This window comes from Cryptomeria japonica, chromosome 7 (assembly GCF_030272615.1).
Source record: "Cryptomeria japonica chromosome 7, Sugi_1.0, whole genome shotgun sequence".
Classification (NCBI taxonomy): Eukaryota; Viridiplantae; Streptophyta; class Pinopsida; order Cupressales; family Cupressaceae; genus Cryptomeria; species Cryptomeria japonica.
In genome coordinates, this window is record NC_081411.1 from 335,356,066 (window position 1) to 335,371,078 (window position 15,013).

Below are 15,013 nucleotides of genomic sequence, written 5' to 3' on the forward strand. Positions count from 1 at the left end.
GATAAAGATATTGATGTGTAGATTACAATATATTAATAATGAATAGGATGATCTAACCCTGTTAAGGTGACATAAGAACTTGTTTACCCCACTAATTTGTGTTGAAAGAAAGGACATTATGCATTGTTAGTGTGGGCTATAACCCTCGTTCTAAACAAATCTTGTTTTAGGTTTGTTTTTGCATCTTCCAAATCGTCTGTGTAAATTCTACTTAAGTTTTACAATTTCAGTGAGCGGCTCAGCTCCCAAATGAGTACAAAACGATTCTGGTAGCTTTCATTCATGGATGCTGTGCAAGATGACAATACTTCTAGCCCTGTTCGCAGCCTCGGGTTCGACACCATCCCCAAACACACAAACACTAAAGCAAGAGAAAGAGAAAGAGCAAGGCATGGACACAGAACAACATAATGCATTCTTACTTTAAGCTGTTTCAAACATGCTCCAATATCAAACAGTTGCAGCAAATCCATGGACAGATTATTGCGACGGGACTAGCCGAAAATGAAATATTGGGTTCTAGGCTTATAAGCGCGTATGGAAAGCGGCAGAGTGTAGATTATGCACGCCTGGTTTTTGACAGAATTCCCAAAGAAAGCGTATTTTTATGGAATTCAATGATTACTGGGTATTCCAAGAATGGGTTTTGGGACAAACCCCTGGAGCTCTTTTGCCAAATGCAGAATGAACAAGAAGCAGACCATTTTACATTCCCCTGCGTTCTCAAAGCATGCTCTGCAATTTGTGCTCTGCAGAAAGGCAGGGAAGTTCATGTTCGTGCAATAACATGTGGATTGGAATCCCATCTGTTTACAGCGAATACCCTTATTACCATGTATGCGAAATGCAGGCGTGTGGAAGATGCACGCAAAGTGTTTGACAAAATGTGTCCATCCGAAAGAGATACGGTGTCCTGGAACTCTATGATTGGAGGTTATGTGCAGAATGGGAAGGGAATCAAGGCTTTGGAGTTATACATTCAAATGAAGATGAGGATCGAACCAGATGCAGTGACATTCATAAGCCTTCTTCCAATCTTTTCAGATGTCAATAAGGGTAAGGAGATTCATGCTTGCATACTCAGTAGTGGACTGCATTTGAATTTACAAGTGGGGAACGCACTTGTAGCAATGTATGCTAAATGCGGCATTATTGAGTGCGCGCTCAAAATGTTTGACAGAATGCTTGAAAAAGATGTTGTATCATGGACTGCAATGATCACAGGATATGTCCAGAATGGGCAGAGTGGGGAAGCCTTAAAGTTTTTCCACAAAATGCAGCTGGCAGGGGTCAAGCCAAATGCTGTTACTATCATAAGTGTTCTTCCAGCTTGCACCGCCCTAGTAGCTCTTCAACAAGGTAAGGAAGTACACAATTCAGTTGTAAGAAATGGGTTTGAATCGGATGTTTTCGTGGTCAGTACCCTGATAGACATGTATGCCAAATGTGGGAGTTTGAAGATTGCACTTCACTTATTTAACACAATGGCGCATAAAGATCCGGCCTTGTGGACTGCAATGATTTCTAGCTATAGTATAAATCGGTGTGCTGATGAGGCAATTAGGCTTTTCGATCGAATGCTTGCGATAGGATATAAGCCGGACAGTGTCACCTTTGTCGCTGTTCTATCTGCTTGCAGTCGTGCAGGCATGGTAGTGAAAGGCCGGCGTTACTTTGATAGGATGAAACTAGATTATTGCATTGTACCTGGGTTGGAGCACTATGCATGCATTGTAGACCATCTTGGTCGAGCAGGGCACTTGGACGAGGCATATGATTTCATTGGCAATATGCCGTTAAAACCAAATGATGATGTGTGGGGTGCCTTGCTTGGTGCCTGCAGAATTCATCAAAATATACAGTTGGGAGAGCTTGTAGCAGAACATCTCTATGACCTGAAACCCAAGAAGGCTGGCTATTATGTTCTGATGTCAAATATCTATGCTGCAGCTGGAAGGTGGGATGGTGTAGAAAAGGTAAGAGCAATAATGAAAGACAAGAGGGTGACAAAGATGCCAGGATATGCCTGGATTGAGACCAAGAAAAAGGTTCATGCATTCCTTGTAGAGGACAGAGCACATGCACAATCAGCAGAAATTTATAAAACATTAGAGGATTTGGCCGGGAAAATGAAAGAGGCAGGATATGTGCCCAATACAAACTTTGTGTTGCAAGATGTGGAGGAGGAAGAAAAGGAGCATATCCTATGTAGTCATAGTGAGAAGCTGGCTCTTGCTTTTGGGCTTATGAATATTAAATGCCCTGGTACATTTATCCGAATCATAAAGAATCTTCGCATTTGTGGCAATTGCCACCATGCCATGAAGTTTATCTCCAGAATTGTTGAACGAGAAATAATTATTAGAGACTTGAGTCGCTTTCATCATTTCAAGAATGGGGAATGTTCTTGTGGAAATTACTGGTGATATTAATGGAAAGGATTCAACAAATGGGAGGACTGTTAAGTAATACCGTATGGTGATTTCCACAGTCACCACTTTCAGCTCCAAATCTTTGAGCAGAAATTCATTGTGAAAGATTTTATTGGCATCCATCGTTTTGAGAAGAGAATGGCCTATGTTCTTATGGAGCTTGGGCAATGCTCACTTGAAGGAGACCAAAACCAAAAGGATGAACCACAACTATAAGCAATATGGTGATTTTCAAAACAAAACCATTTTTTAATTTGTTGAGTAAAAACTATTATAGATTCAACTGACTTCCACCATTTCAAGAATGGGCAAACAATCTTATGGAGATTGGACTATGTTCTTGCCAAAACGTTATGGAGGTATTACTTGAAGGAGATCAACTATCACAAAGGGCTTATTGACAAACATTATCATCCACTCAAAATAAATGGATTAATTTTAAGTTACAGAACCAGGTGATCCACGTGACCAAGAGCACAACCAAATACATATCACAAGAACCACCAGTTTGTGGTTCTCTTCAATGACTTGCTTTTAACACTGAAGTCTTAAACTCAGATGCTTTTATAGTTAAATTCTTTATAAGAAAGTGCTTCTAACTTCTTTGACAAGTTGTGTATCATTCTCTTGTCAATACATCGTCTAGAATTTGCTTTCTATTTTGTTATGGTAAACAAAATAGACCATTCGATGGACTCTCTTTGAGCAAATGCATTTCCTATTACTCTACTCTACAAAGATTTTGAAATCAATACGAACGTAAGAGTTTATGCTGTTGTGGCATCTTACTTGATTGAATTTCTGGTATGTTTGATGAGTAGGTCTTTCTTTGAATTTTATGTATGAAATTTTTTCTAAAGGGTTTTCAAAGCATAGGCATTTTTCATAAAGAAATAAATCAACTTGTCTGTAGCAAAGCTTGAAGCTAAGAGATAATATGGTATGTTTGTCTACTACTACTACCAAGGGACTTATAAAGTTTTATTGTAAAAAACATTACAAATCATTGTATATTTTGATCTTAAGAAATTATAAAATGTACAACTTTTTGACTAAAATGTAAAATTTTGGTGAAAAAAAAAATATATAATGTAACTTGGATCACCGCCATTTCAGACCGTGTGTTGTATCGTAAACAAGAATTGGATTTTTAAAATTTTTATTTTATTTACAAAAATTATAAGTATTATTTTTTCTTTGGTAAACTCGGATTTCTAAGCTTGGCCTAAGCCCAAAAAAACCACTTACAAGGGGATATATTCTCATTGGGTTTATTATTGATACCACTATTAGGGGCCTCAATCTTGAAGGCATTATTCCCACATTCAAACCCATGAACTCAACAATCCAACAAACACACAACCTACAAGCACTACTACTCAGTGAAGCCACACATTTTATTACTATTGCAATAAAGTGTATTGTTTAATAAACAAGTAAAGTGTATCCAATAATATGTGATAAGTGCATGGGCTAGGATGATCATTGAAATCCATTGTTGAGGAGGGAAGTCTCAAATGATGGAAGTCTCAAATGATCCCAAATACAAAAATGATAAGCAATATTATCATAGAAAAAGAGTGGGTAGGGAAAGATTCCCACACTCAAAGGAGGTAGCCTTAGATCCAAGGTATAATTATTTAGGCACAACATTATATAGGGGAAGGTGTGATGCCTAAATGATAGGGTGATATACCAACAGAAACTCATTTGAAATGGGAAAGGTATGCTGCACCTTCAACCCCTAATTTGAGGATACAAAAATTAAAGCACAAAGAACATGGGAAAAGCATGATACCCCAAATGTAAAAATATGACAATGCAAGCTAAAATACTATAGAGAAGGCATAACACCCCTAATATAAAGGTATAAAAATATAATGTCAAATTTGGAATAAGGTATGTGTTGTAAATTAAGTAATGCATGGGATAGATTATGTAATAAAAAATAAATTAACGTGTTAATGTTATTTATTAGATGCAAGGTTTTAGTTAGTTATTAGTTATATGTAGTTGGTAGTTAGTGGTTTGAGTAGTTGGAAAAAATAAAGGCTTTATAAAGTCATGTAATATAGTACATTGGTGTTGAAGATAAATGACTTAAAATTTGTGTGATGAGCCTTGTGATTTTTTTTGCCGTACATATGTTGTCATTGATGTCAAGAAAGATCAAGGAATATGTCCAAGGATGAGTGATGTGAAGAGAACATGAAGATGGTGTTGGATAGATTTGATAGATACCTTTATTTGGTATCATTATTGAAAGCTCTCTTGTGCTTCTCAATATTATCATCTAGACCCAACTTCTTCTTGAACGCCCATTTACAACTAATAGGTTTTTGTTCCTCAAGAAACGGTACCAGATCCCATGTAGCATTCTTCTTCAATGCAACTATTTCTTTGTTCATGGCTTCCATCCAAGAATCTACATCATGTATACCCATTGCCTCTTTAATAGTCCTAGGCTCATCAACATTAGCAATTAAAGCAAAAATACAACTAGAATCTTACAATGAATAACCAAACATTTATGGTGAATAACCATATCTTTTAGGTTGTTGCCTCACATGCGTAGACCTCCTCAAAAATTGAGGTTGAGGATCTTGTTCCTCTTCAAAATTCTCTAAACTTCTAGAGCACTTAATTTTCCTACTAACCCGATTTTCACACAAGGATTTAAATTTCTTAAATCGATTGAAAAATTCAGATTTACTTATGAAGAAATAAACAAATGTCCTTCTAGAATAGTCTTCTATGAATGAAACCAAGTACACAGATCTATTTAAATAAGGCATATTAACTGGACCAAACACATTAGAATGAAAATCAAGTCGAAAAACCCAGATTACTTATGAGAATCAGAATAAATGAAACACGGTGTTGCTTTCCATATATACAATGTTTGCAAAAGTCAAACTCAAGATTAGAATCATCAAGGCCTTCAACAAAGCTCTTATTTTTCAAGGCTCACAAGACCTTTTTACCTATGTGGCCAAGTCTTTGGTGCCACAACATTGTCTTCTTAGTTGGGAGCTTCATCTCCAAAGCATTAGCACCCTTAGGTACCCAAAAAGAATGACCATTAGATGTTGATACAACAATATTCTTCTCTTCTTGATCTTACAATGAGGATGAAGATTTTGAAGCCCGTTTCTTGGAATTCATAGAAGCACTATTGCAGTAAACCATGCATGCATCTAGCTTATACAGAGTGCGTAGTTGAACACCCTTAGCAAGCACTACATAACCTCTAGTCATCTTGCATCCACCTTGCAAGAAAACAATTTGCATTCCCACATTGTTCATCTTGCTAACATAAAGAAGGTTTTGTGTCAAACCAAGAATGTGCAATACATCACCAATCCCCTTCACATTACCATCGGGGAATCAAATCTTGACTCTTCCATGGCCATCAATCTTCAGGTGAGAATCATCACCCAAGTACACCTTCCCACCATCATAATCTTTATACTTTGAGAACCAACCCTTGTGAGAGGTCATGTGGAAGGAAGCACCTAATCTAATCAACCATACATCTTCTGATGCATGGATTACCAAAGCAATGAAAAAAACATCTGCATCAACTCGAGAGGATCAGTTGGAATCAAAATTAGAGGCTTCCCTATTTTCCTTTTTCTTCTCCTCTTTACAAGCTTTCTATAAATGACTGGATGTGTCGCAGTTCCAACATTTAGCCTTGGACTTTTTACTAGGGAATTTGGATCTCCTTGGAGACTTTGACTTGCCTTTATTGTCCTTCTTCTTGCCTTTCTCTATTGATATTTTTCAAAGGGCCTCATTAGCCATCTTAGAAGACTTCCTCTGCATTTCTTCAAACAACAACAAATAAACCACATCTTCCATCTTGAAAGTGGTTGTTGTGCTTCCAATAACCATTACAAGGAGATCCCATTAATCGGACAAAGAACACAATAGGAGCATGCATCTTTCTTTATCATCAATTTTTACACCAATAGAGCTTAGTTGTGCAACTAAAATATTAAAAACATTCATATGATCTAAACAGATCCTCCTTCCTCCAGTCTCGAAGAATACAACTTTTTCCTCAAAAAGAGCTTATTTACCAAGGATTTCCCTTGATAAATATCACCAAGCTTTTTCCAAAGTGTAGCTATAGTCTTCTCCTCATGAACATTAAGGAGCACAAAGTTAGCTAGACAAAGTCTTATCAAACCCTTGCTTTCTGATCCAATGTATCCCAAGCATCTTACCTTGTTGTTTGAGGCTTAGTCCCACAAGTCTCTATCAACAACCATGCCTTCCATTTAGGGTTTCCAAAGCCCAAAATTGCCACCATTGAATTTCTCCATCTCTATCCTTCTAGATGGGCTTGCCATCTTAGATCTATAACTAGGCTAAGAAACTTCTACCTACAAAAGCTCCTACTAAAAAAAGATTTGCACAAAAAACCAGGCTACAACCCACTAATGATAACAAAGTTTTTGATTAAGTAAAAACAAGTTTTAAAGGGACCAGAAACCCTCTACAAGATAGGTTTTAGAAGGACCTGCAACCCGAACCGAAGGATGAACTTGAAAGACCACTCAAAGAAACAAAACACAAAAGAGATTTGGCCCAACTAATCAAAAGAAGGGGAACAACATTAACCCCCACTAAAAGCCAACAGGTTGCAAAAAACCAGCAACCCTAACCCAACCAGGAAGGATCAAGAATTTGACCTACCCTTATGGGATCGAAGGGTCATATCAAAAGAGGACTGGGACAATTTAGATTTTTTACTTTTAACAGTAATCCATCCCTCCTCAACCCTAGCAGCAGCCTTTTGCCAAGAGGATGGGTTCAGAACAGAGAACCTCCCATCATCAGGAGGAACAAAGCCAACATCCAGAGAGGCAGAGACAACAGAAGATCCAACAACAATCTGAGATGTAGGAGGGTCATCCATCGAAGAAGAAGATCCATCATTTTTCAAACGATCACTCGGGATGCCACTGCAGGCATCCACACATTCCTGAGGCAAGGCAACACCAGAAACAAGAGGCGTACCCTTAGTCTGAGGAACCTGTGCCACCTCCTAGGAGAAGCTTTTCTTTTTAACAAAATAGTGTTCAGAGGATGCACCTTTCCACCAAGAAGCAGATCTTTTTTATTTTTTATTTGTTTCACACCCTGCAGCAACATGTCCAGTTTGAAAGCACTTTCGACATCTAAAGGGGATACCTTTAAAGTTGAGTGGTTGGGCCCAAGATCCCAAGGAAGATTCAATCTCTAACTCAGCTGGAAGCCCTTTAGAGACATCAATGTTAACCAAAATACGGCCATAAGTAGAATGATAAATTTGGTAAGATTCCTTATCAATCATTAAGAATTCGCCTAAAGCCTCCCCACTTCCTCTAGCAGAGAATCTGTCCAAAGATGAAGGGGAAGGTTGGGGAGCCTAACCCAAATAGGAATCTCATTAAATGAATCAGTAGATGGATTAAAGCTTGAGAACCAGGGTTTAACCATCAAAACATATTTGTCCTCCCAGCTGAAAGGATTAATCCCTAAGATTTTCGATATGTCCTTTGCATATTCAAATTTAGCAATGAAAAAACCCTTGGCTGAGGGAAAAATGTTAACTGAACCTTTTATGATCAATTCCCAGCTTTGGGAAATCCAAGTGTGCAGCTGAGGAAGTCTTGGCCAAAAACCCCGAAACCTGTAGATCAAACCATGAGCTTCAAACATAGAGGAAGTGTGGATGATCTCCATGTCAATATCAGCAGACACCTTGAAAACTAGAGGTTTGCAAACAGAAATAGCCATAGGTCCCAAGCCACGGATACCCCGATCAGCAGCAGAGGGCGCTGGAAGCACCGTATCACCATCTGAAACCCCCGCAGAGCTCCCATACATAGCACCAGGCTCACCGGCCGCACCAAGGGAAACGGGGGATTGGACGACATTACCAGCTGATCTAAGGGTAGACGGCTTCCTAGTAGTGGACATCCTTAGGGCAGTGGCGACGACAACAACAGTCGCAGACAGCCTTAGGGTGGCAGATGACATCGCGAGCAGAATTCCTAATGATAACAAAGTTGGCCAGGGTCTTCAATGCCAATTAAAAGGAAAGCAAATGAGCAAAAACAACCTTCTCAAAAGCATCCTTATTCAATGAATCTGCTACACATAAATGGAAACTCCTTTTTGGATAACTCTTGCACAAATAATATTAAATGCAAATATTATTTATTGCTCAAATGCAAGGTGTTCAAGAAAATCAAGTCTTTTGCCAAAATAAAATTTTGTATTTTGCTCCAGGTTTATTCACGTGGAAGATATGATCCCATCGAATGTTTTTCCAAATTAGTGCTAAATAATAGGAAGCAATTGCCACATGTCGCTTGGAGGGAACTTTGAGGAGCTCCAAAGAATTTTTCTTCTTCATAGTTCCCTTCTTGTGACAAGTATCACAATTTCCCTCTCTCCTCAATGCTTGTTGATCACACTTTGAATATTTATATTATAAGAGTAAATCATTAAAATCAGCAACATAAGACCATTAAAACTAATTAAATTAAATCCACTTTTGAAACTTTTAAGATAATTGAAACACCTTAATCCCAACAGCAAGCATACCTGCACTGTCTGGCATTTAAGTTCCAATTGAACATAAACATATACCTGCCAAAATTGTGGTTACCATTTGCTTCGATCTGCAAGAAGTTTGTCTATTTCTGCAATCAAATATGATATATACAATAAAATAAAAAACAACATTATATTTAAATGGATTTAGAGGGAAAGCATTTTTGAAAAGCATTAGGGAGGGTTTGAAAAGTGACCACCGTAATTGCTCTCCGTTCAACGGGCCCGTCGCTGTATGTCATTGCATGTTAGCGAATTTGTATGCCTCTTTTTATGTATGGTTAGTTGTACTTTCGTGCTATTCTGTATGGAGAATAGCGGCGTTTTTTTTTAATGACTTGATTGCAATTGCCGTTCAATGCTTCCGTTGATTCTTCTTGCAATTGCCGTTCTTCCACTGGCCAAGACTCTGACTTGACTGACATAAGAAATGTCAGATTTGCTCTCTATAATTACAGAGCATAGATAGTAAACATTTATATGTTTGGGCTTGGAGGATTTGCCTGGTCTCACAAAAAGAATGGGTTCCTGGCAAGGAAATAAAGATTGCTATGCTTTGGTTCTTCTCATTGTCGTTTCATTCTACATAGCTCATGTAGGTGAGGTTCACTCTTTATCGAGACGCTCAGTTGCATAAGAAATTTTTTAGCTGGTTTTTTGGGGGAAGATGCTAGTTGAATAATATATCATCCTCAAAATTATTGTCAGAATCTAAATTTAACTGCAAAATCTGCAAAATCTCCTTAAGCTTGTCTGGAAAATTTTCAACTCCACCCACAATATAAGCCTTGTGCAAACTTAAAAAACAGGGCTCCTAACACAGAATGGGATACTGGCTTACATGACAAATGAAGGGTTGAATCTTAAGGATATATCTTAACTGGAAAGTAGGGAAGTGGAAGATTGGACTGATTGAGCTCTCACTATTAGCTTATGATCAACAAGCTTAAAGCTAGGTTTTATGTTTTTGGCCATCCAATTTGACATGTCAAAGCCTCTAGAGGAAATGATCGTGGGAGGCCCTGAAGAATTCTTGAATAGAAGTGATTGTGGGAGTTGACAACACTGAGCTTAAAACGATTGCAGGTGACCAGGATGTAGCGAACGGGTGAATGACAACATTAAACCATTCTGTCCTGTCCACATCAAATACATTGCAGTGGAAAACGAGGTTTTTGCAAACAGAGCATACGTTTCATATCTCGTGCCTGCTATGAACAATATTCAGAAGGCATTGAGTAACGCCAATTTGCAGAACGACATCAAGGTCTCTACACCACACGCAACGTCCGTGCTGTACAATTCATTTCCTCCCTCCAAGGGAACATTTGGTGAGAATATGAGTGCCATACTTAAGTTTTTGTCAGATAAATACCCTCCTTTCCTGGCCAGTGTCTATCCATACTTTAGCTACAAATACAACAGAGATTGAATTTTTGCAGACAAGCACTGTGGTGACTGATGGCATCTAATGTATAACAACTTGTTCGACGCTAAAGTCGACACTTTTATATCTGCCATGGACAATATTCCAAGTGTGATAACTGAAATCGGGTAGCCTTTTATATCTGCTATGGACAATATTTTGGTCTGTTTGAAACCAACAAAACTCCTGTCTACCCTGTGTTCAGCTCACCTGAAAGTTCCAGGGATTTAAAAGTGGTGTATATATATCTAATAGTAGTCTAGAAAAATAATTTTTTAACTAGAATTGTCACAAGCACCTCCAAAACATAGGAGAACAGAGCACTGCTAGAGCACAATTTATTGAATTAATTTAGATTAAAAATTTAAATTTCCATTTACAAATCCTGACCACAATCTAACTCTAGTTTTTAGTTGATGATTGATTCGTTCTTTATTAAAATTAAAAAAAAAAAAAACCTAAAAGAAGTATCTGAAGATTTTTAATAATAGATCAATTTTAAAATATGGAAAAATTTAGACAATTGTTTTTTTAAATTCTTAAGATTGGTTAGAATAAAATATACATCGAGAGGAAATATAAAAGAGGTGAGAACATTATATTACCATTCTTTTTTATGTTTACCTTTATCATATCAAGTATTCTATGGAGTTGGTTTGTATCATGTTCATAGTGAACATGTCTCATTACTAAAATAATAATCTAGATGAAAAACATGAGCTTGAACAAGATCTTAGATACAATGAACATCAATTTTTAAATGTTTGTTTTTTACATGGAGAAGAGAAATTTTTAGAAAGCAATGCACATGGAGCATCCATTATCAACTTTAGTTAGTTCATTTTGATATACTTTATTGATTATTCTTGAAAGTGTTTGTTTTAAGTTTTTTTAAGACCAAAATAATCAAGCCTTTGATGTATTCAACAATCTTAAAGTCCTCATGGAAAATGAAAATGATGATAAAAAAAAGGTCTTAAGGACCAATCAGGAGTGTAATTTTGTTCAAGAGATTTTACGGATTATTGTAATCTTAGTGACATCTAAAGACAACTCACTATTTCTTACACACCTCAACAAAATGACATCATTGAAAGGGAGAATCATACAATGGTGAAAATGGTAAGGGTTATATTTCAAACCAAGAGATTGAGCATTTTCTTTTTGGGCTAATGTAGATTCTATAGTAGTGTATATTCTCAAATAAAATCTCACTAGTGCACTTGCCATGACACCTTATGAAGCCTAGAATGAGAGAAAGAATAGTGCTAATTATTTTGAAGTTTGTGTTCATGCAGTTGGTCAAAAGGAATAAATTTAGATCCAAAAAAGTCAATCATACATTTTTGTTTGGTATGGTGAACAAATTGAGGACTATAGGTTGTCTAATCCTCCCACGAATAGTATTTTTGTGTCAAGATATGTTATCTTTTGATGAAGGGAGAGTTTAGGTTGTGAAATCCTCTTAGTAATAGTATGGTTGTGTCAAGTGATGTGATTTTTGATGCAAGAAGAGTTTAGAGACATCAAGAAAGACATGTTGAGAAGTCAAAATCTATTTTTAATGATAGTCTCAATGATAATATTCTGAATGAGTTAAATCCACTAATATTTTAGTTTTTGGCACTACAAGTCAATAAAGTAGCACCTCTTTTAATTTAAGTGTAAGTCTAACTTCAAGTCAAAGTTTCTCCAAGATAGACAAGAATTTGAAGCAACATTTATTAGAGGAAAATAAGTAAAGCATATGAAGATAATTTGAGAGGTGAGATAATGAATTTTACTTTACTTTCACAATTTAAATTTGAACTATTATTGTTTGAAGATGCATGTACTAATGAGGTTTGGGTGCAAGCAATGCAAGAAGAGGTAGATTCTATTAATAGGAATGATTCCTAAGAACTTACATAGATTCCAAATGAGAAGAAAAATATCATTACAATGTGGATTTACTTGAGACTAAGTACAACATTGATAGGAGTGTTGAAAGATGTAAGGCATAGTTAGCTATAAAAGGCTTCATACAAAGGTATGCAATAGATTATGAAGATATATTTCCATCACTAGCAAAACAACAAACCATTAGAATAATGGTTTTACTATGAAACGTGTCTTCATAAATGGGTTGTTAGAAAAGGAATTCTATGTCCAACAAACATAGGGTTTTGAAGTGCAAGGTAAAGAACCATAACACCAAGTATACAATCTAAAGAAGGTTTTGTTTGGCCTCAAGCAAGCATCAAGAGATGGTATGCTAGGATAAATGGATAGTTTTAGTATAATGAATTCAAGAGAAACAAGAGTGTGCCTACAATTCACTATAAGAAAGGAGATTTTTATATTGATGATTTGTTGTATATGGGTAGTAGTTTTAATATGAGGGATGAATCCAAAATTGTTAATAATGAACAAATTTGAAATGAAAGGTCTAGGTCTCATGCAATACTTTCTAATAAATTGAGGTTCATCATAGTGAGGATAGAATTTTTATTTATCAAATAAAATATGCAAAAGACAATGTTAAAAATTTGGTACGATTGAATGTAAAGCAACATCCATTCCATCTACTTATGAAGGTGGGTTACGTAGAGAAGATATTACTAAAATAGATGGTGAAACAACTTATGAAAGTTTTGTTGGAAGATTGATGTTTCTAACTCACACAAGACCATAATTTACTTATTTAGTTTCTCTTGTTTCAAGGTATATGACTAAGCTATCCAAAATTCATATGAAGAAAAACAAGAAGATATTGAGGTATGTGAAAGGTACTACAAGTTTTAGTATTTCTTATTATGCAACTCAAAAAGGTCTCAACTTGTTGTCTTTAGTGACTTTGATTGGAGAGGAAGTTTGGAAGATCAGATGTCTACATTTGGTAATTGTATCTCACTTTGTTTAGCTTTAGTTCCATGGAGATCAAATAAAGCAAATTACATTTTCTTTTTCATCTAAAGAAATAGAATATATTGTAGTCACTTTTTTACATACACAATCATTATAGTTTTGAAAAGTCATAGAGGATATGGGGAGAAACAAATTTAGCCTGCAATGACCTTTTTGTGACAACATGTATGTAATTAAATTGGTTTAGAATCTTATCGATCACAGTAGGACAAAACATTTTGATTTGAAATATTAATTTATTTGAAATTCAGTTCAGAAAAAATATGTAAAATTGAGGTAAAGGCTCAAGAACAACTTAAAGATATCTTTACAAAGGTGAGACACTCTGAAACCATCTTTCAAATCTGTTTAGCATCAGGAAAATGCACTAATCAAAAGATAGATTTGAAGCCATTACTAGGAAGAGTTGAAATCTCTTCAATGAGAGCCTTCATTGATCTCTCAAAAGATAGATTTCAGAGCCACTTGGAACTTGGAAGCCATTACTAGGAAGGACTCCTTTGTAAACCTTGCCAAAAACCTTCAAATCCCAAACTCAAAATTTTTCTTCCATTGCAGTTGTCTTTCCGGGCGAAGTGAACCGGCCAGAGCTATGGTAGCATTGAGCTGATCTTGGAGATGATCATAGTCAATCCAAGCTTGAATATTCTTTCTCCCATTTAGATCTAATTGAATGAACTGGTCACCAGCCAACGTGATTGTCATTGATGACATCGAATTCTGGGTTCTTTACTGTGTCGAATTCGACTGCAAACAGATGATTGGAGGTTGTCCCAAGCTTGTGAAATTGAACAAACCAAGGTATGAATCTTGTTGGCCTCCCTTATGTGTCTTTTTGGGCATTATGATAAATGTCAGTCCATTCCCACTTATCGAATTCTGTGAAGGTGGAGCCAGGGCGAATATGAAAGTAGAAGTTGCATTCTTGAACCAGCGCTCTTTCATACGTACAACTTCTGAATATAAAACACTACCAGTAATGTATTATGAATTATTGGTCAAGCGGATACCTATAAGATTGGGTTTCGTTACAAAATACAACGTTCCCTTGCAAATACAGGCTTGATAAGTTTCTACTGGTTAAACTAGTCAGTTTGGGAAAGACGAAGGTTGTTAGGGCTTGAGTAGACAGCCACGGGTGGAAGAGGAGGTAAAGCACAAGGACGACATACATGCCTGCCATTGATTCATGACGAGGGGGGAGGGAAGATTAAGAGTCTAAGATTTTTGTTGCCTAGTAGAAAACCTCGACAATGGCCAAATCGTTGACTAGGATTCATTACATAGCCTAGTCTAACTTAAAAAGGAGTTTGATCTTTGACAAAGCTCTACTCTTTCTTTACCTATGACAACTCATTTTATAAGATAAATCAAATTAGATTATTACATGTACATATAATTTGCACACATTAAGATATAATATTCTCTTTATTCATACAGTAGTTGTAAGCTCTTTTAGTTTATAAATATCTATATTATCCGAAAATGACATTCATTTAATACACACATGATAAAAATATTTAGAAATGTTTTTGATACATAAAAAGGAAAATAAGGTCCCAATCCCTTACAAAATAGAAGAATTTAGAAACAAAAAAACCAACATAACTAACATCCAAAAAAATCTAGGTCTAGA

General features: G+C 36.3%; 1 protein-coding gene across 1 annotated transcript; it reads left to right on the top strand.

Moving 5' to 3' along the window:
• Positions 1-410: 410 nt before the first annotated feature.
• LOC131856736 (pentatricopeptide repeat-containing protein At3g12770-like) lies at positions 411-2,426 on the top strand. Its single transcript, XM_059208643.1, has one exon. It carries the CDS (start codon positions 411-413, stop codon positions 2,424-2,426), a length of 2,016 nt encoding a protein of 671 aa, XP_059064626.1.
• The last annotated feature ends 12,587 nt before the right edge of the window (positions 2,427-15,013 follow it).